Here is a 19,286-nt window from a genome sequence, read left to right as displayed (position 1 = left end):
GAAGGAAGGGGTCAGAATGTTACATTTCTCTTTTGAGAAATATGAGAGACTACTAGAGGGCTATGTATTCAGAGGCACACGATAACTATTTTTAGATGAATGGAAAGATGAGTGAGCCAATGAGATTGTTAGGGACATTTTTGTTGCCCATTTGTTAGATCTTTGGGGGGAGTTTTCCACTGAGATAAGATTATAGAGATGATGATTATAAATAAATGTATTCACTTTTTTGGGTAATAATTGCTACCCAGTTTAAATCATTCTTTTCTCTTTCAGGGGACTTCCAAGATGGCAAGAGAGTGAGCCTTTCTGTGTATCTTGGGGAATTTTTCGATATCCATGTGTTTGTCAATGGTACTGTGCTGCAGGGGGACCAGAGGTAAGTCGGAGCCCAGAAATGTCAAATTAGAAGGGGCCCTGATAATTCCCCTGTACTCCCCCATCGTCTTTCGGATGAAGCAGCAGGGCCCAGAGAGAGGAAGTAGATGTGCCCAGAGGAAGGGTACATCCAGATGAGCAGGGTGTGCAAGAGGGGGGTGTCCCAACGCTTGGACTAGGCACACAGCCTCTGCTCCTTGGTCTGAATCCTGCAGCGTGGTTGGGTTGAAGGGTGGAGGGACATCCAGAAAATGGATGAGAAGGCCACTTCCTGAGTTCCTCCTGTCCTTCCAGGGTCTCCATGCCCTATACCTCCAAAGGGCTGTACCTAGAAACTGAGGCTGGGTACTACAAGCTGTCCAGCGAGGCCTACGGCTTTGTGGCCAGGATTGATGGCAGCGGCAACTTTCAAGTCCTGCTGTCAGACAGACACTTCAACAAGACCTGTGGGCTGTGCGGCAACTTTAACATCTTTGCCGAAGATGACTTCCGGACTCAAGAAGGTAGGCTTTTCTGGCACACCGTTTCCCAAGCGCATGGCTGTGCTGTCCTGCTCACCAGTCTTCACTATGACTCTTCCCCTGGCGTTCCAGCCTCCCCAAGTCCTCAGCTCAATTTATCCCACCAGCCTTATCTCTTAGTGTTCTACTTCGCTGCCTAGACCCCCCATCAAACCAGATCTTGGGGGGGTCCTCAGACCCAACGTTGTTCAGCCTTGAATTCCCCATATGGCAGATGGTTGATAAATGCTGGATGGTTTGAACAGATCCTCCTGAGCCACTGTATTGGAACTTTGAGGATGAAATCTATAAAGGGTGGTCCAGTGGTTAGGACTCCGTGCTTCCACGGCAGGGGGCCTGGGTTCGATCCCTGGATGGGGAACTAAGATCTTGCAAGCCACACAGTGTGGCCAAAAAAAAAGGGTGTCCTCTACACTGTCCAAAAAGGCTAGTTTATGTGGATGTGCGTGCGTGTGTGTGCTCACAAGCAACAGGAAGTAATATGGACAATGTGAAAACCACTGCTAATCTTTATTCTTCTTCTGATAATTTCAATTACATAAACATTTAAGGAGGGATGTTCCTTTGCAAAAGCCGAACATTTGTGTATAAGTTCTCCTTCTTTTTTACGGTTAAGGGGTAAGTGTGTAGAGAAACAGCTGATTATTCCTTTCATTGGACTGGAGAATAGTAAGATCATTTGTTGCTGTCCTCGCCAGCCCTGATTTCTTAAACTTTTTATTGTTCAATATGTACATTTGAGGCTATCAACTTTCCTTAAATACTGCCTTAGCTGTATCACACCAACTTTGATAGGTAAATATTTTCATTTTCATTGAGTTCTATGAATTTTCTATTTCCATTTTGAGTTTTTTCTCAATCTATTAATTGTACTTAAAATTTTTAAATGTTTAGAATTTTAAAAGCTATCTTTTGCAACTAAATTGATTTCTGATTTAAATTAGAAATTTGGGGAGATTTATTTGTGGCCTAGTACATGATCTTTTTTTTTTTTTTTTTTTGTGGTACGTGGGCCTCTCACTGTTGTGGCCTCTCCCGTTGCGGAGCACAGGCTCCGGACGCGCAGGCTCAGCGGCCATGGCTCACGGGCCCAGCCGCTCTGCGGCATGTGGGATCTTCCCGGACTGGGGCACGAACCCGTGTCCCCTGCATCAGCAGGCGGACTCTCAACCACTGTGCCACCAGGGAAGCCCGTACATGATCTTTTGTAATTGCTCTATGTATGCTCCAACAGAATGTTTTCTTATTTATTTAATCTCAGTAGAATCTATGGTACAAGATGTTTATTAGAGATCAATATCGAAAGGAAGGGGAGGAAGGAGAGCTGAGCAGAGGGAGAGCTCTAGAGCAAGGACTGCCCCTCAGAATGTTCCATACCAGGCTAAGATGTCTGGGCCCCATTCGCTCACTGCATATGTACTGCCTCTAGAAGGGTATGACATCAGGAGGTAGTTCTCTGTAGCTGAGACAGACTCTGAAGAGCAAATCAAGTCCTGTGTGAAAGGGATCTGGGTAGTGCATCTGTTTCTATCTCAGATGGGTTGCAAGATTTTTGGCAAAATGTGTGAAGCAGGGCCTCATCCAGCTAAGATTACTGGTAATTGAAGTAGCCAACTATTAGTTCTTTGCCACCATTATCAGCATTATAAAGCCATTTCTCTGTCATTACATATATAAAACAATTTTCAGTGGTAAAAAGATAATGAATTATGGTCCTATCACATTGGTTATATGGGTGTAAAAACCTGGGCTGGACAACAATGTCATAAATACATTTGCTTTTGGAATTAAGTGTTGGATATATTTTACATCTGAAGAAAAAGAAGAAAATAAATTGAAATATAAGACAAGAAAAAAATTATCTCAGAATGCAAATTGCTTCTTTATTTTAAAGTCTATTTTATCTGATATGAGTATTGCTACTCCAGCTTTTTTTTGATTTCCATTTGCATAGAATATCTTTTTCCATGCCCTCACTTTTAGTCTGTATGTGTCCCTAGGTCTGAAGTGGGTCTCTTGTAGACAGCATATATACGGGCCTTGTTTTTGTATCCATTCAGTGAGCCTGTGTGTTTTGGTTGGAGCATTTAATCCATTCACATTTAAGGTAATTATCAATATGTGTGTTCTTATTACCATTATCTTAATTGTTTTGGGTTTGTTTTTGTAGGTCCTTTTCTTCTCTTGTGTTTCCCACTTAGAGAAGTTCCTTTAGCATTTGTTGTAGAGCCGGTTTGGTGGTGCTGAATTCTCTTAGCTTTTGCTTGTCTGTAAAGCTTTTGATTTCTCTGTTGAATCTGAATGAGATCCTTGCCCGGTAGAGTAATCTTGGTTGTAGGTTCTTCCCTTTCATCACTTTAAATATATCTTGCCACTTCCTTCTGGCTTGCAGAGTTTCTGCTGAGAAATGAGCTGTTAACCTTATGGGAGTTCCCTTGTATGTTATTTGTTGTTTTTCCCTTGCTGCTTTTAATAATTTTTCTTTGTCTTTAATTTTTGTCAGTTTGATTACTATGTGTCTCAGCGTATTTCTCCTTGGGTTTGTCCTGCCTGGGACTCTGTGCTTCCTGGACTTGGGTGGATATTTCCTTTTCCATGTTAGGGAAGTTTTTGACTATAATCTCTCCAAATATTTCTTGGGTCCTTTCTCTCTCTCTTCTTCTTCTGGGACCCCTATAATATGAATGTTGGTGTGTTTAATGTTGTCCCAGAGGTCTCTTAGGCTGTCTTCATGTCTTTTCATGCTTTTTTTTTATTCTGTCCCACAGCAGTGAATGCCACCATTCTGTCCTCCAGGTCACTTATCCGTTCTTCTGCCTCAGTTATTCTGCTATTGATTCCTTCTAGTGTAGTTTTCATTTCAGTTACTGTATTGCTCATCTCTGTTTGTTTGTTCTTTAATTCCTCTAGGTCTTTGTTAAGCATTTCTTGCATCTTCTCGATCTTTGCCTCCATTCTTTTTCTGAGGTCCTGGATCATCTTCACTATCACTATTCTGAATTCTTTTTCTGGAAGGTTTCCCATCTCCACTTCATTCAGTTGTTTTTCTGGGGTTTTATCTTGTTCCTTCATCTGGTACATAGCCCTCTGCTTTTTCATTTTGTCTGTCTTTCTATGAATGTGGTTTTCATTCCACAGGCTGCAGGATTGTAGTTCTTCTTGCTTCTGCTGTCTGCCTTCTGGTGGATGAGGCTATCTAAGAGGCTTGTAAGAATGTTTCCTGATTGGTGCCAGATTCTGTATCTTTTTGTTGAACTACCTTTGTTAATTGTGTTATTCAAGTCTACTATTTTTTTTTTTTTACTACCTTTTGTCTGCTTCATCTACCCATTACTATATGAATAATGCCCTCACTGTCCCCCCACCTTGTTTGAATAACTACTAAATTTGGCATTATTATCATAGTTTTACATAATTGGTGCTTCTTTGGCTATGCCTTCATGTTTAACAGGTTCTTTGCTCATAATTTCTCCTTTTATGTTACTATTTTTTGTAGGTTCAATTTCTGTTTTTTAAAAAACATCCCTTTGTAGTTCCTCACTCAGAGTCTGGTAGTGATAACTGAAACAAACACTCCTTCATTCTTATATGATATGTTAGCTAGGTATAGAATTCTAGGACATTGGTTATTTCTAACAGTGCTTTGAGGATGCTATTCCATTGTTGCTGTCGAGAAGTATGTTGTCAGTCTAATTGTCATTTCTTCACAGATAATGTGTCTTTTAGCTTTGTGTATGAGTCATCTCATTGCTTTTGGTATTCTGAAATTTCACTGTGCTATTTCTATGTGTGGGTTTTATTTTTATTATCTTGCTTGAGACTTTTTGTGACTCATGAATCTGATGATTCCTACCTTTCATCAGATACAGGAAAATTTCAGTCATTTTCCCTCTTCTGTTAGACATATGTTGGATATTTTTATTCCACCCTATTTTCCATACTTCCACTTTTCTATCTCTTTATCCCTCTTTGTTGCTTGAGTGGTATGGTCATGCTGGCTGGTGAGAACCAATCGTGTGCATCTTTTCCAGCTCCATTTTCAGTAATGTCATGTTGGTAGCTTGAAACTGGCCATGGTGGGAGTATTTACACCACGGAAACAAGCACATCAGGGCTTTGATTTCCCCCCAGAGAGCTGGCTTATCAGCACATCACCATTTAGATCTATCTTCTAGTTCACTAATTCTCTCTCGCCTCTAATTGACAGATGATGTCCAATCCATCAATTGACTTTTCTTTTCTATTTCATTGACTGTATTTGTAATTTTAGAAGGTAAATCTGGCACTTTTCAACTCTATTATTTTTCTTATTGTCTTGTTCTTTTATCAAGTTTTGATTTCTTCTTTATAACAGCAATTTAAAATATATTTCTTTTATAACCTCTGTACAAAAACTTTATTATCTGAAGTTTTTAGAGCTTGAATCTTGTTATCTTTATGTCTGCTGGGTCTTGCTTGAAGTAGATTGTTGCATATGTTGCATAATTTTGGATTGTAAGCTCATCTTTAGAAGGGGTTTATGCTAATTTTTTAATATGGAGTTACTGAATCTCACAAGAAGTATAAATTGGAATCTCAATGCTAAGTGAGGGCTTTCCTATCACTATAAATTCTCAGAGGAGACTTTTCCCCTCCTATTCAGAGTCCAGACCAAGGAAATAAACTTCCTTATTATTTTCTTACTTCTCAGAGTGAATTTTTTTCTTGTTAGCTTTCTCATGGAGGGGGTAGTCCTTCAAGACTGCCAGGACCACAAAGGGGTCTAAGCCCATCTCCCTACATCATGCAGACCCAAGACTCATTTCCATCAATCTCCAAGGAGCTGTTAAAACCCAAGCACATTAGTTGGCAAGATTGCCACCCCCACTGTAATACCCTGTAGTCAGAACATCAAGTCGTATTTGCCAGTTCTATTCTTAAACTTTCTTTCCTTGCTTTTAAACTTTCTTCCCTTCCCTTCCTCCTTTCCTTCTTCTCCTTCTTTTTTGTCCCTTGTCATTCCCTCTACTTTTTAAAATGGGATTAAACACAGATTCAACAGGATATTTGTCCTTTGCAGTGGCAGAGTTTTCAGATTTTTCTAATGTGCTATATTGCCAGAAATGGAAGTCCCAGCCCTAAGATGTCTTCTTCTCCCGGCTTTAAGATCTAAAAAAATAAAAATGGTTTGGGATTAACAGATACACACTACTGTATAGAAAATAAACAACAAGGACCTACAGTATAGCACAGGTTATATTCAATATCTTGTAATAGCCTATAATGGAAAAGAATCTGAAAAAGAATATATATGCATATGTATAACTGAATCACTTTGCTGTACACCTGAAACATTGTAAACCAACTATACTTCAATTAAAAAATACTAACTAAAAATGGGACCTATGTTCCTAGGGAGAAGGTGGTGCATGTTGGCAAAAAGTCAGGGCTCTGGTGATATTTTGGAAATCACTCTCAGAGGACTGCGGGTTAATTTTTTTTTTTGGTTGGCAAAGACTCGACAGTTAACCCTGCTTCCTGACATCATGGGAGCCTGCCCAGCTGGTTTTAACTCTGGCTCTCAGAGATTTTTCTATAAGTGAGATGATTTGTAATTCCATCTATCAGACATCCTTATGTCTCATTTCAGATTTAGTCCATAGGGTTTCACTTCCTAAAAGGTCAGGAAAGGATCTAGAGGTCCTCTAGTCTAACCCATCATTTTACATACGAGGAATCAGGGGATCAGCCCAAGATCACACAGGGCGATCGAAGGAGAACTGAGACCAGACCAGGGGTCTTGATTCTCTCTCGGGCTTTCCCCACATAGCACAAAGCCTCTTCTCCGCCTCTTCCTTGAGGTGGTGTATTAAAAGGTGGGCAAGCCTGTGTGGCGTGGTGACTAAGAACCCAGAGAATGCCTATCATAATGCCTGGCACATAGTAGAAACTTCACAGATTTAAGTGCCCTTCCCTTTGGCTTCTCCATGTATTAGTTTCCTGCAGCTGCCAACAAACTACTGCAAGCTTGATGGCTTAAGACAACAGAAATTTATTCTCTCACAATTCTAGAAGGCCGGAAGTCCAAAACCAAGTTGATGACAGGACTACACTTCCTCCAGGGCCTCTGGGGAGAGTCTGTGCCTTGCCTCTTCCAGCCACTGCCAGCCATCCTTGACCTGTGCCTGCATCATTTCAATCTCTGCCTCGGTCTGCACATTGCCTGCTCTGTGTGTGTCTCTGTCTGATCTCCCTCTGCCCCTCTCTTTTTTTTTTTAAGATTTTTTTTTTTGATGTGGACCATTTTTAAAGTCTTTATTGAATTTGTTACAATGTTGCTTCTGTTTTAGTTTGCTCGCTTTTGGGGGGCACGAGGCATGTGGGATCTTAGCTCCATGACCAGGGATCGGACCCGCACCCCCTGCATTGGAAGGCAAAGTCTTAACCTCTGGACCACCAGGGAAGTCCTTACCCCTCTCTTCTAAGGACATATGTGATTGCGTTTAAGGCTCACTCAGTGAACCCAGGATAAGCTCTTCCTCTCACAATCCTTTATTCAATCACATCTTTTGCCGTAAAATATTCGCAGGTCCTGCGAACTAGGAAGTGGACCTATCTTTGGGGGCCATTTTTTTCTGCTCCCCACACCCAGAGGCCAACTCACTATACTTCCAAGTCCTGCTTTTCTTTTTCCGGGGATAGTTTATTTTCTATTTCCAGGTGCATGATCTGACCCTGAAGCGTGCTTCACTCTTCCAGATCTGGCTGTGCAGAGGGACTGCTTGCCTTGCTGCTCCGCTAAGCCCCTTTGCAATGAAGGTGCAGCAGTTCTATCCGGCACTGACTTGGTACCGGGCCATGCAGGCCCGGAAGGCCCTCACAGTCTCTTGTGGGTGGCTGATAGGAGCGTGTTTGCTGTGGGCACCAGGGCACAGATGCTCTGCGAGCACCAGGGAGGCAGTGATGCGGATGCTTAGGTTCATGCCGCATTCTTACCTTCATTCTGCAAAAATATGTTGAGTATCCGCCATCCAGCAGATAAGAGTTTAGAGATAAGAGGCACAGCCTGTGCCCTGAATTAAGGAGCTCACAGTTGAATGGGGGGTGAGGTGAATATAAGCAAAAAGGATACTAACACAAAGGATGGTGAGAGCTTTGATAGGGGGATGGCCAGGGTGCTGAGGGAGCACAGAGAAGGGGCACCCAGCCAGACTGGGGAGGGAGACAGGGAGTCGAGCTAATTCAGAAGGGCTTCCTGGAGGAAGTGGTTCCGGGGCTGCATCTTAAAGAATAAATTGAGAGAGTCAGGGTAGTAAGGGGATGGAGAACATTCCTCACAGAAGGAGGAAAGGGAGCAAAGTCCCGAGAAGCAAGAGTGGCTGGACTGTTCCTCATCGCCTTTCCTGGCATCTTCCTCGCTGTGCCCATTCGCCCAGCTACCCCCCACCAGACGCTGGCTGAACCCGGGTGCCCGTGCCCTGTGGTGTTAATGCTGGGGTACTCCTGCCACAGATGCCGTGGCTTCACGACCGTGGCTTCATCCTCCTGAAACTTTCTCCACAGGGACCTTGACCTCGGACCCCTACGACTTTGCCAACTCCTGGGCCCTGAGCAGTGGGGAACAGCGGTGCCAGCGGGCGTCCCCTCCCAGCAGCGCGTGCAATGTCTCCTCCGAGCTGCAGAAGGTGGGTCCACCCAGGCTTGATGTGGGCTGCGGGGTGCGGGGTTTCTGGAGTCAAGAGGCAGACAATATGCAGTCCCAGGTCCTCCATCCAGGGGAGGAGCAAGTCCCTCTGGCTGCTCCGTGTCCCACGGGCCGCTTTCCTCCTGAAAACCAGCTGGGGCTAGAGTCGCGTTGACGCTAATCCTAATACTGTCCTGGGCCTGGAGCTCTGAAGATGGGCCTGGTTGAATAAGCTGGTACCGCGAGTGACTATACTTTTCTCTTTTATGTTCCAACGCCCTCTCAGCCCCAAATATCACCATCATCACCTGCCACCTGTCTGAAATTCTGGGGTAGAAAACCATTCCTTTGTAAGGGCCCAATAAGTGGTTGTTATAAAGCACAAGTATGGGGCAAGGTCTCACCAGCACATCAGCAGGAAGGGGGTTACCTCCTGGTGGGGGAGGGAAGAAAGCTGGGGGGAGGGAGGAAGGTGGGGAGAGGCAGGGGCAAGTCCTGATGCCCCCAGCTTGGATGTTGTAATAGTTTCCTAAGGCTGCTGTAGCAAATTATCTCAAACCCAGTGGCTTACAGCCACAGGAATGTATTCTCACGGGTCTGGAGACCAGAAGTCGGAATTTGGTTTCAAGGTGTCTGCAGGGTGGGCTCCCTCCAGAGGCTCTAGGGGAGAGTCCCCCCTGCCTCTTCCAGCTCCTGGGGGCCGTGGGGTTCCTTGGCTTGTGGCTGCCTCCGCCACTCGCTGCCTCTGTGGTCTCGTGCCTCCTGTCTGTGTGCTTCTGTCCGGAGACAGAGCAGATGGGGGCTTCTCCTGCCCCTCCCCACATGGCCCTATTTCTCCCTGTACTTAGCAGCTCTTTCCCCTTCAGGGTTACCCTTTATGATCGCACTTGGAGAGGAGGGGGTCTGGGCGGGAGGGAGTTGGCAGGACTGCACGCTGTCTCCTCCTTTTGCCGGTGGAGATGGCCTTTGTGCTTCTGTGCGGGGTGTTGGGAGGATGATGCTTTAGGTGGAGAAAGACCTCCCTCTGTGGACGACCTCCCTCTCCCCCTTTGGGGGTCAGGCTGCCTGGGCTGAGGGAGGAGAGAGCGGCATGGCCCCAGACGCGGCTGGGCTCTCGTCAGCACATGGATGCCCTGTCCAGGCTGCCCTCAGAGACTCACTGTCTGGGGAACGGGGTTACTTGGAGGTGATGTGAGTCAGGTTCCCTGGAAGCAGAGGTTTGTGGGCAGCGAGTGACCAGGGAGGCTCTCAGGAAGTGAGAGGGGCGGGGCTGGGCAGGGGGAGAAGCTGAATACCACGTAGTTACAACCGAGGCCTCAGCTGGTCCTTCAAGGAGCTCTGAAAGCTGCGCTGGCCCCATGGGGCAGGGGGGCCCACCCCGACCAGTCGGTCATTGGGTGTTGGCTGCCTCTGGGCAAGGCGACTGGGTGGCTCCCTTGGGCTGAGGGCAATGCCTGCAGAGTTGACCCACCAGCCAACACCCTCAGCTCCCGGTGGGTGAGTCCTTCTGCTATGACACCCAACCCCTGGTCTACGTGGGGGACGTATAGCGCACCCAACATCCCCCGCAGAGCCAGCTACTCGACAGCATCGCCTCCCTACCTTCCACCCCCCGAGCCAGCACGCTGCTCCAACCCACAGCCGTGCAGGGGGAGGGTGGCCCCTGCTGATCCCCGGGACTGTCGCCATGACGGGACTTGACAGGCCACATAAGCCCCTCGCCTGGGCCTGTGCGGTCCCGCAGGGCGAGGAGGAAACCAGAGCTTGCGCTGGCGCTGGGGGTTAAGGAGCTGCCCCGAGTCACCAGCTAGCATTGCGGAGTCAGATTCACGCGCTGCCCGCCCGCCCCCGTACCGCCTCTGCTGTTCTGCCTGCGCCATCTCAGGCTGCCCAGGTGAATTCCACCCTTGTGTTTTCCTTCAGGAGCTGGGCTCCCTGAATCTTGAGGTTCCTTTCAGCTCAAAAATTCTTTGTGTGTCTCTCTGGATTGGACTAAAGAGACAGTTGATAATAAGTCTCACTAAATATTCAATGGATGGATGGATGCAATTTAGGCAATTTATCTAGGGATTGGGACACCCCCATGATCACAACCCCGAATCTTTCATTTGTAAGACCAAATCTGCATGTAAGTAGAGAAACTCCAGCCCTCTCCTACTCCAGTAGCTAAATAAAGCACACAGCCACCTGCACACGCACACACCTACCTTAGCGTGAGAGAACTTCAGTGTTAGCTGCCCAGACTTTCTATTTTCATGGAACAATTTGATCTTCTGAACCAAGGAGTACGTCAGCACCAGGAAAACGCTCTGGGTTGTGCTCGAGCCAGCTGCCTGGACCGTAAACACAATTTCCAGTTTATCAACAAGTACATTCCTAACGCCTCTTTTTCTTGGGTTTCCAGTGTTTCAGTGGTGCTAGGTTTTCCAGCTGGTCCGGAAACATCTCTGTCACCTGGAGCGTAGCCCAGTACTGGCAACTGACAGAGGCAGACCAAGTTCTAACCCCGGGGGGAGGGTGTTATCCTGGGGAAGGGGGGTAGTTTCCTCTTCTTTCCAGGAAAACTTTGAAGCAGCAGCCGCTTGTCCTTGTAGCTCATTAAGTGTTTCCCATCCCTGGGCCACTTTGTAACTCTGCTTTGTAACTCTGCCCGGCTTTGTAACTCTGGGCAAGACACTTGCCTTCTCCAAGCCTCAGTTTCCACATATGTAAAACAGGCCCAGGACCAGTGCCTGCTCCTCGAGGCCATCATAAGGATAAGGGAACACGTGTGGAGTGCTTAGCCCAGCGGGGCTCAATTGTACGAGCTGTTATTGTTATTATTATTCCTTTTGTGTCTGTGTTTGCCCCTGGAGCGGCCGCACTTTTTGAGTAGGAGTGGGAGAAGCAGGCCAAACACACACAGTACTTTAAGTGTAAGCTCAAAACTCATTCTTTCTCTCCTCCCCTCCACCCAGCTATAACCCCATTCTTTTGGAGGCGGGGATCGATCTGAGCACAGCTTGGGGTTAGAGAGAGAGCAAGTTGCCTGCACACATGGACACGGAGGGGTGGGGAAGTGCAGGAGTCCACTTTTCTTCTGGGGCTTCTTGTAACCCAGGGCCATTTGGGATTGAGAGCACTCCAGGAGCCCAGTGCATCAGGGAGGGGAGGCGGAGGGATTTTATCCTCTTTCTTTTATTTCCAAACGTACACTTCCATAGGTGGCTGTGGTTCGCTGTCTCCCACCCTTTTCAGTGTTCTCTAGGCAGGGGTAGGATTGCGGGGTTGGTGGAGGGGAGGGGATGGGAAGTTAGTTGGTGAGCTGGGTGGGGGGCAGGTAGGTACCTCTGATACCGAGGGCGTGGGCTTGTCTCACTTTGTTTTGCAAACACAGGCAGAGTAAGTGCAAGACAAGTGTTCCCACCCTCGGGGTACAAAGGAATGCTCTCATTTACCCCGAAGAAGTGGGCGGTGAAGACAGGATTTTCAAACGGGGAACCTGATACAGAGGTGGAGTAGAGGAGGGAGCTGGGCGCTTTGTCTCCCGGAGACCGAGAGGGAGGGCCTGGGGGGTGGGGCAGTGGGGAGGTGCTGGGAGAGAGTCCAGAGACGCCTCTTTGGTCTTCCAGGTGCCTTTGGGGCTCCAGCTGCACACTTGCTTCTCACTTTGTCTCCTGGGTGCCTTGAAGTTCTTACTAACCAGTGTCCTGCGAGCAGCTTAAGAAATTGGTTACCAAGTTCTCAGTGCTGGGCCGAGGCCCCCCAGACACTCAGACCTCCCAAGGCACAAGCTCCTTCTAGGTCCGAACTCCTGTTTCAGGTTGTTTACCTGAGAAGAGGGGCTGGGCTTTGTCTCAGCCAATCAGGCTGTGTTTGCCCACGAGCGGGGTGCCCCCCTCGGCTGGGACGCACAAAGACATCTCCTGGGAGGTGACTGATGCGGTCTCTGTCCACAGTCTGCTTAGTCCCGCTGGGTCCGTGGGTTCAGGAGTCGGGGCTGGTAAATGGGCAGCATTGACAAGGGTTTGCCATCGTGGCCCCAAGAGCCGTGTTCAGTGGCAAAGTGTTCCGTAGGGGAGACGGCACTGGCTGGAAAGCTTTCCTTGAGCCGCCAGAATCTATTCGCCCACTTCTGGAACTTTCTGTCTTTCTAAGGTGGCAGCCAGGAGTCGGCTCATTCCGAGGGCCAGGTCATATTACTTATACCCGGGGGATGAATGTTTCCTTGTTGTGCCAACAAAACCCGGAGCCTCTCTGCTGGGAAGAATAATGGCTTGTTTAATGGCACACAGATTTGCGGCGTTCTTTTTTTTCCCAGCTTTTCAGAGGGCGGGACTGCTGGAGTCTGGGGCTCAGGGTGCAGACCTAGTAACAAAAAGCGCCCAGCTATAGATGCTCAAATAATCGGCGTTAATTTGCAGGTAACTCTACTACACAATGAATGTTTGAGAAAGATCCTTAGGTCGCTTTTAAAAAAATTTTTAATTCTGTCAGTCTGGGGAATGTCAGCAAGGGCTGAACCTTACACAGGGATCCTGTTTATGTCCTGTAGTCCTGTCTGCAACGTGAAGCCCGCGGCTCCAGGAGGCTGGATGTAGGCTGCAGCTGGTCCTTGCAATGCTCTTTCTAATTAGAAAAAAGGCACCCCTTTCTCAAGACACTTTACCATCACCTGCTGGGAACTTGCCATAGTAAACATTATAAATGTACCTAGAATGTAGTACACACGTATGCTGTCTACCATGGGAACTGTAGCCTTGGGTGTGTTGCCACTGCACTGTGTGACTTGCAGAGCTATGCTTGATGGCCATGAACGTGGCCTCGCTTCCACTGGGAGGTGTGTCGCTGCAACCCTGCTCCTCCTTAGGATAAGCTCCTCCAGAGTGGAGGGCCGTCTCCTGCTTCTGCTGCTCACATCTGAACATGAGGCCACCTCTGTTACCGAACTCAGGTCTGGCTGCTGGCTGCTCGCTGCTGGAAAGTCAATACTCAGGAGGCAAGTGCTGGTAGAAACAGAAATGTTGCTCTAATCCGAAAGCCGGCAATCTGGGGAGAAGGCGGACTCGTGTCCCAGAATCGACACCAAAGGTTTTGCTTGGCCATGAAAGCTTTTAAAGGGAAAAAGGGGAAGTAATTTCAGTGAATCATTGAGATAGAGGGTCAGATTCATCGCCATCCACTGCGTGCAGGCTTGTCGACTCTTTGTCATCTTTCTTTGAGATGTTATATTGTTCACACAGTTTGTGAGATTACTGAAGGGGAAGCTGGGGAAAAGATCTGGTCCCCTGTTAATCACTTATTCTCCGTGTCTATTTCTTTGATCTAAGGAAAGAACAAACAGATTAAGCAAAGAATTGTGTGATCAAAAGATTTGAAAGGTGTGCTTGGGTTGGAGGTTAGTGAAAATATAGCTTTGCTAATGGGACAGTACAAAAGGGGCCTCCTGCAGAGACCTCGTCCTGCAAAAAGCTGCTTATACACTCCTGCCCCTGGCCCACTGAGTCCTCTCCATACCCCTCCTCAGAATTGGTTCTCAAGACGACTAGTCTTTCTTTTCATCAATGTTAGGAATCTCAGGCTCATAATAACTCAGAGTGATATGAGATTCCAGAAGCTATCTAGTCCAGTCCCCTGCCCGTGTATATTCAGATAGGCAGGTGGTACTGTAACCTGGACTTTAAGACTCAAGTCTCTGAGACATCCTTGCTGGGCTCTTTCCAGCTGTTGTGCAGAGCTCAACCCTATGCTGCCGTTCTTGGCTCCCTGAGGAGAAGTCACCCCTTTCTTTTACCCCCAGTTGAAGATGAAGACCTCCCTCGGTGCCCTTGAATACTGGAGAAGCCAGATGCGTGCAGTCTGGTTTTTCTAGGTCCTATTCAGGACTTCGCGTCCAGTGGTACTCCCATCGGTCACCTAACAGTCCCAGGTTGGCTGTTTTCCACTGGCTCTGAATTTGACGTTTATTTGGGGAACACAATCCTTCTTCCTTTTGTTCTGTTGCTGTTCATGTCTGCATATTTTCTCCCCCTCTCCTCCTCCTCTGAAAGCCTGCTGTTCACCTGTAATTCCTCTTCCCCTCCAGGAAGTCACCTGTCCCCGCTGGAGCTAACCTAACATTTGTAAATACTCATGTTTACTTTGAATGACGGTAACATGTCCCCTCCACGGCACAGAGAGGCACACGAAATACCCATTCTGTTGGGGACAACGCAATTCACTCTTCACATCCTTGTGAAATATTGCCCACGCCTTTTTTTTGCAAAATTCGTACCCAGCCCTTTCTCCTGTTTCTGCCCACAGTCGCCCTGGAAGGAGGCTCACAGGCCTGGAGGGAGGTGATTTGGTGGGAGAGGGGCTAAGTGCCCTGGCAGAGCTGGGGGCTTACTGACCACATCCACTCCTGGCATTCCTGCTTCCTCTCCTGGCCTCCTGCTTTCACTTAATTGGCCTGGAATAGACTTTTCTTGGAGACTGGGAAGAATTTTGTTACGTTCGTTTGCTTGGTAGGATAGTTGTGATTCATAGAGAGACCAGTTGTGTGAGTCTGGTCCAGGGAAGGTCAGTAAATCTCAAGAAGAGATCCTTGTAACCCAGGACCCCCAGAGGAGTTAGTTGTCAGGTAACCTGAGCTGGTTCTGCAGATGGTGCCCACCCACTGTGTCCTAGTGATGCTTACATCCGAGTTGGGGTTTGAACACAAGTACACACACACATGTACACACACACGCATACACATATACACATACACAGGCATACACATACACACACATATACACACGCGCACATACACACATACACATATGCACACACACATACACACATACACATACACATATACACACACACATACACACACACACACAGATGCACACACACACACATTCCCCTTTTCTCAGAGTGAGAGCTGCTCTCTCAAGTCCTCCGTAGGCTGAAGAACGAGGGTTTATTTTGGGTACTTTGCCGAAACCCGAGAGTCCGGGGCGCGGGCCCTGGTGTGGCTTGCTTTGCTGTGTCCTCATGTAGCTGCGTCCCTGCTCTGCAGTTCAGTGTCCCCTCTGAAGACAAGTAGAGCTCTGCCCAACACTGATGGAAAAAGCACCCTTTTCCTTTCCAGCAAATTCCCTCACCCACCTGAGTGCAGGGCGACAGAAGGGGCGGTGAGCCCCTGGGCTTGTGGTGGGACAGTGACCTTGGCCACTCTGCCTTTGGGGGTCTAGCCTCATGGCAGAGATCAGGGGCTGCCACAGGGTTTCAGCATTTCCCTCAGATTAAGCAGATGCAAATGCATCCCTAACCCATCAGCCTCAGAATCCTTCCATGAAACATTTCCTAAGTGGCTTTCTTTCCCTTCTTCTCCTCCCCGGCGAGGCCAGGAACCTGAAGGTGCCCATCAGCACATGTTTACTGAGATGTTTTGTATCTTAACTCTGTGCAAGTCAGATTTGCAGTCTCACTCAGAGACAAGACACATAGGAGATATTGACGCAAACAACACATGACAGAGAACAGCACAAATGCCATTTTGGGTTAGTAAAGGGTGAAGTGGTGCAGCAGCTCCTATCACACAGCTGGTTATCCTTCCTGACCCGGAGCGGGATGGGTGGAGCTGCTCCAGCCCCAGAGCTTGGACAAACCCCAAAGTGGGAACCGGGGGCGGGAACTCGGCCCTTGTCCTCCCAGCCGGCTGGTCCTGCCCTGATCCCTACTCAGATGCTGCCCAGGAGAACAGGGTGCAGGGAGAGAAGGGTCCTTTGGAGGACTCTGTGGCCATCTCCCTTGGCACTGGGGACTTCGGTGACATATCCAGTTACCCTACTTCTCAAGAGGGCTGAACACCCAGTATCTCAGAGAGAGGAACGTTCAGCTCCACAAAACCCTCCAGCTAGTGGAAATCATGGGGTCTTTTCGAGCCAGATCTTGGAATGTGGGTGGGAATCCAGGCCAGGCAGAAGTATAATTAGAATCAGCAGCCCTCCCCCATCCATCCTTACAGGCTGACCAATGAGAAACTGTGCCCTGCCACAGGGGTGAATTCCTGAGCCCACAGCTTTGGACCGGTTTAGGCCCAGGCGCCTCTGGACCTCCTCCAGGGACGGCCGTGGGACACCCACCCCAGGGCCGGGCTGAACAATCTTGCACTTTATATATTAGCCTCCCCTTTCTTTGTTCACTTCAGACCTAGGAATGCCCCCCTCCTTTCTCCTTCCTCAGCTGTTTGGGAACCAACACAATAGCTAAGCTCCAGATCTCTCGCTGCTGTTTCCTCTCCTCGAGCCCCCATTCCCCTCCCATCTGCCCTTGGGGAGATGAGCTTCTTTTCTCTCCCTCTCCCTCGAATGGGCTTGGCATCTCCAGGGAGGAGGCCTGGTCTTCTCTAATGAACTGAAAATGTGATTAAGTTGGGCTCCAGTTGGGTCTGCACAGCCCCCCAGGCAGGGTGAGGTCATGGCTTCATGGGGCTGGGCTGGCGCTCTCTCGCCAGCCCCTGGCACCCCAGACGAGAGGAGCAGGAAGAGAGAAGTAGCTGATGCTGGGCACTGGAGCCAGGGAGATGCTGGAAGTGAATTAGCTGACCCTCTGTGTTCTCCCTGCCAGAATGGTGTACCAGGGGGCTGAGGAGAAGCCATTTTCGAGCTGTTCAGCTAGTATTGACGATAGGCCGATGATAATAGTCACAGGCACTCGACTGCCCTCCCTCTGTAATGTCATTTAGTTGTATTTTGCAGCCAAGTCTAAGGCAGGAGTTGCTCTCTGTGTTAGTTAGGACTAGATTCTCCTGTGCCAGGACACCTAAAGTAGAAATGGCTTACACAGTATAGAAGTGTGTTTCTCTCTCATTGTCAAGGAGTTCAGCTTGTGTCAGGCATCATGACGACATTCCAGGGTAGGAAGAGAAGCATTGAAAGCAGCTCACCCTCCTTTGGGGCTGCTTCCAGGGAGTTGCCCAGGACACTCCTGCTTATGTCCCGGGGGGGTGGTGGGGTGGGGGACAAAGCTTAGTCTTATGGCCACTCCCAGATGCAAGGGAGGCTGAGAAATGGGATCTTTATTCCCAGGGGCTATGTGCCCAGGGGAAGATTGACAACCGAGGGTTTTCTGACTAAGAGAGAAAGGAGGAATAGGTCCTGGGCAACTTTCAGTCTCTTCCATAATCTCACTCTTTTAAGGGGGAGGAAATCAAGGTTCAGAGAGGGGAGATGATTTTCCTGAAGTCGCACGTTTTGTTAGTGATGCGGTTGGTGCTTCTGAAGCCTGCACTCTATCCACTGTGCTACACTGTCTCCTCATCTGATTGATAGGAAACAAGGTGGGGAGGGTGGGGGCATCGGGAACATGGAAAACCAGGTAAACTGCGGTTGGGTGGCAGTGATCTCAGGTGGCCTTGGCCTGCAGTGGCTTGAAGCAGGGTTTCAGCTCCCGGCCTGAGACTGAAGTCAGGCCGTGGCAGTGAGAGCGCCGAAACCTGGACACTAGACCACCAGGGACCAGTGGCCAGTGACAAGGCCCTGGCCTGTCAGCTGTGTAGAAATGAATTTCCACATAGAGATGGAAAGTAGTGAAACAAGTGACGTGTTTATTAGGAGGAAAAAGGGTACGTGTGGATAGACACACGGGCGGGCTCAGAGAGAGAATCTTGCCTTTGTGGCAGTTTGAATCACCTTTTTTTTTTTTAATAATTTATTTATTTATGGCTGCGTTGGGTCTTCGTTGCTGCTTGCAGTCTTTCTCTAGTTGAGGTGAGCAGGGGCTACTCTTTGTTGTGGTGCGCGGGCTTCTCACTGCGGTGGCTTCTCTTGTTGCGGAGCATGGGCTCTGGTAGTTGTGGCCCACGGGCTTAGTTGCTCCACGGCATGTGGGATCTTCCCGGATCAGGGATCGAACCTGTGTCTCCTGCATTGGCAGGTGGATTCTTAACCACTGCGCCACCAGGGAAGCCCTGAACCACTTTTATGGGACATTTCTTCAGGGTTTCCTTTGGCCAATCATCTTGCTTTGCCTGGTTTTCTGAGTACGTATTTGGTTTATCTTAGGGTCCTCCCCTGTGTGCGCACACATCTCTTAGCCAGGATGGATTCTAGCGAAGAGGCTTATGGGTAGGTTGACATCACTTACTACAGGGTGGCACCTCCTCCATTTTTGACCCCCCCGCCCCCAGGAGCCTTTCTGCACATGCATAGTCTGGAAGGTCTCCTTGACCTCGAGAATGAGAAATATGTGGTCTCTTATCTGCTCAGGGCTTAGCTTCTCCTCCCTCCTGCTATCTTGGAGATCTGCCCACAGGGTAGAAACTCCAGAGCCTCAGCCTGGGGCCCATCTGTACAGCCATTGGCAAACTAAACCGGCTGAGAGCCCTTTACACTCTTGAAAATGATTGAGGACCTCAAAGAGTCTGTTTATCTGGCTTATATCTGTTGATATTTGCCATATTAGATATTAAAGTGGAAAATTTTAAACATATTAATTCATTAAAACATGAGAAACATTATACTTAACGTGAATACCATCATTTGAATAAAAATAGCTATAAATTCCAAACGAGAAAAATAGTTTGGGGACAAGAATGGCATTGTTTCACGGTTTTGCAAATCTCATTACTGTCTGGCTTGAGAGAAATCAGCTGGATTCTCTCATCCTGTCTGCAGTCAGCCTGTTGTGATACCACACATCATGTAGCCTCTGGAAAATTCCACTGTGCATTTGAGAAAGAATGAGAGCATAAAGGTCAGATAACATCTTAGTGT

At 48.1% G+C, this 19,286-nt stretch overlaps 1 protein-coding gene across 3 annotated transcripts in view; it reads left to right on the top strand.

Moving 5' to 3' along the window:
• VWF (von Willebrand factor) overlaps positions 1-19,286 on the top strand; it is a 137,978-nt gene that overhangs the window by 12,528 nt on the left and 106,164 nt on the right. For all 3 annotated transcript variants that reach the window (XM_027093341.1, XM_027093340.1, XM_027093343.1), the window contains exons 4-6: positions 277-379; positions 673-881; positions 8,442-8,563. In XM_027093341.1, the coding sequence (XP_026949142.1) occupies positions 277-379; positions 673-881; positions 8,442-8,563 (434 nt within the window). The remainder of the gene's footprint in view (positions 1-276; positions 380-672; positions 882-8,441; positions 8,564-19,286) is intronic.

The sequence above is a fragment of the Aethalodelphis obliquidens genome, unplaced genomic scaffold (genome assembly GCF_003676395.1).
Source record: "Aethalodelphis obliquidens isolate GAN/ISIS:26980383/991018 unplaced genomic scaffold, ASM367639v1 scaffold83, whole genome shotgun sequence".
Classification (NCBI taxonomy): Eukaryota; Metazoa; Chordata; class Mammalia; order Artiodactyla; family Delphinidae; genus Aethalodelphis; species Aethalodelphis obliquidens.
Note: the sequence above shows the minus strand (reverse complement) of the source record. Positions and strands in the feature narration are given on the sequence as shown.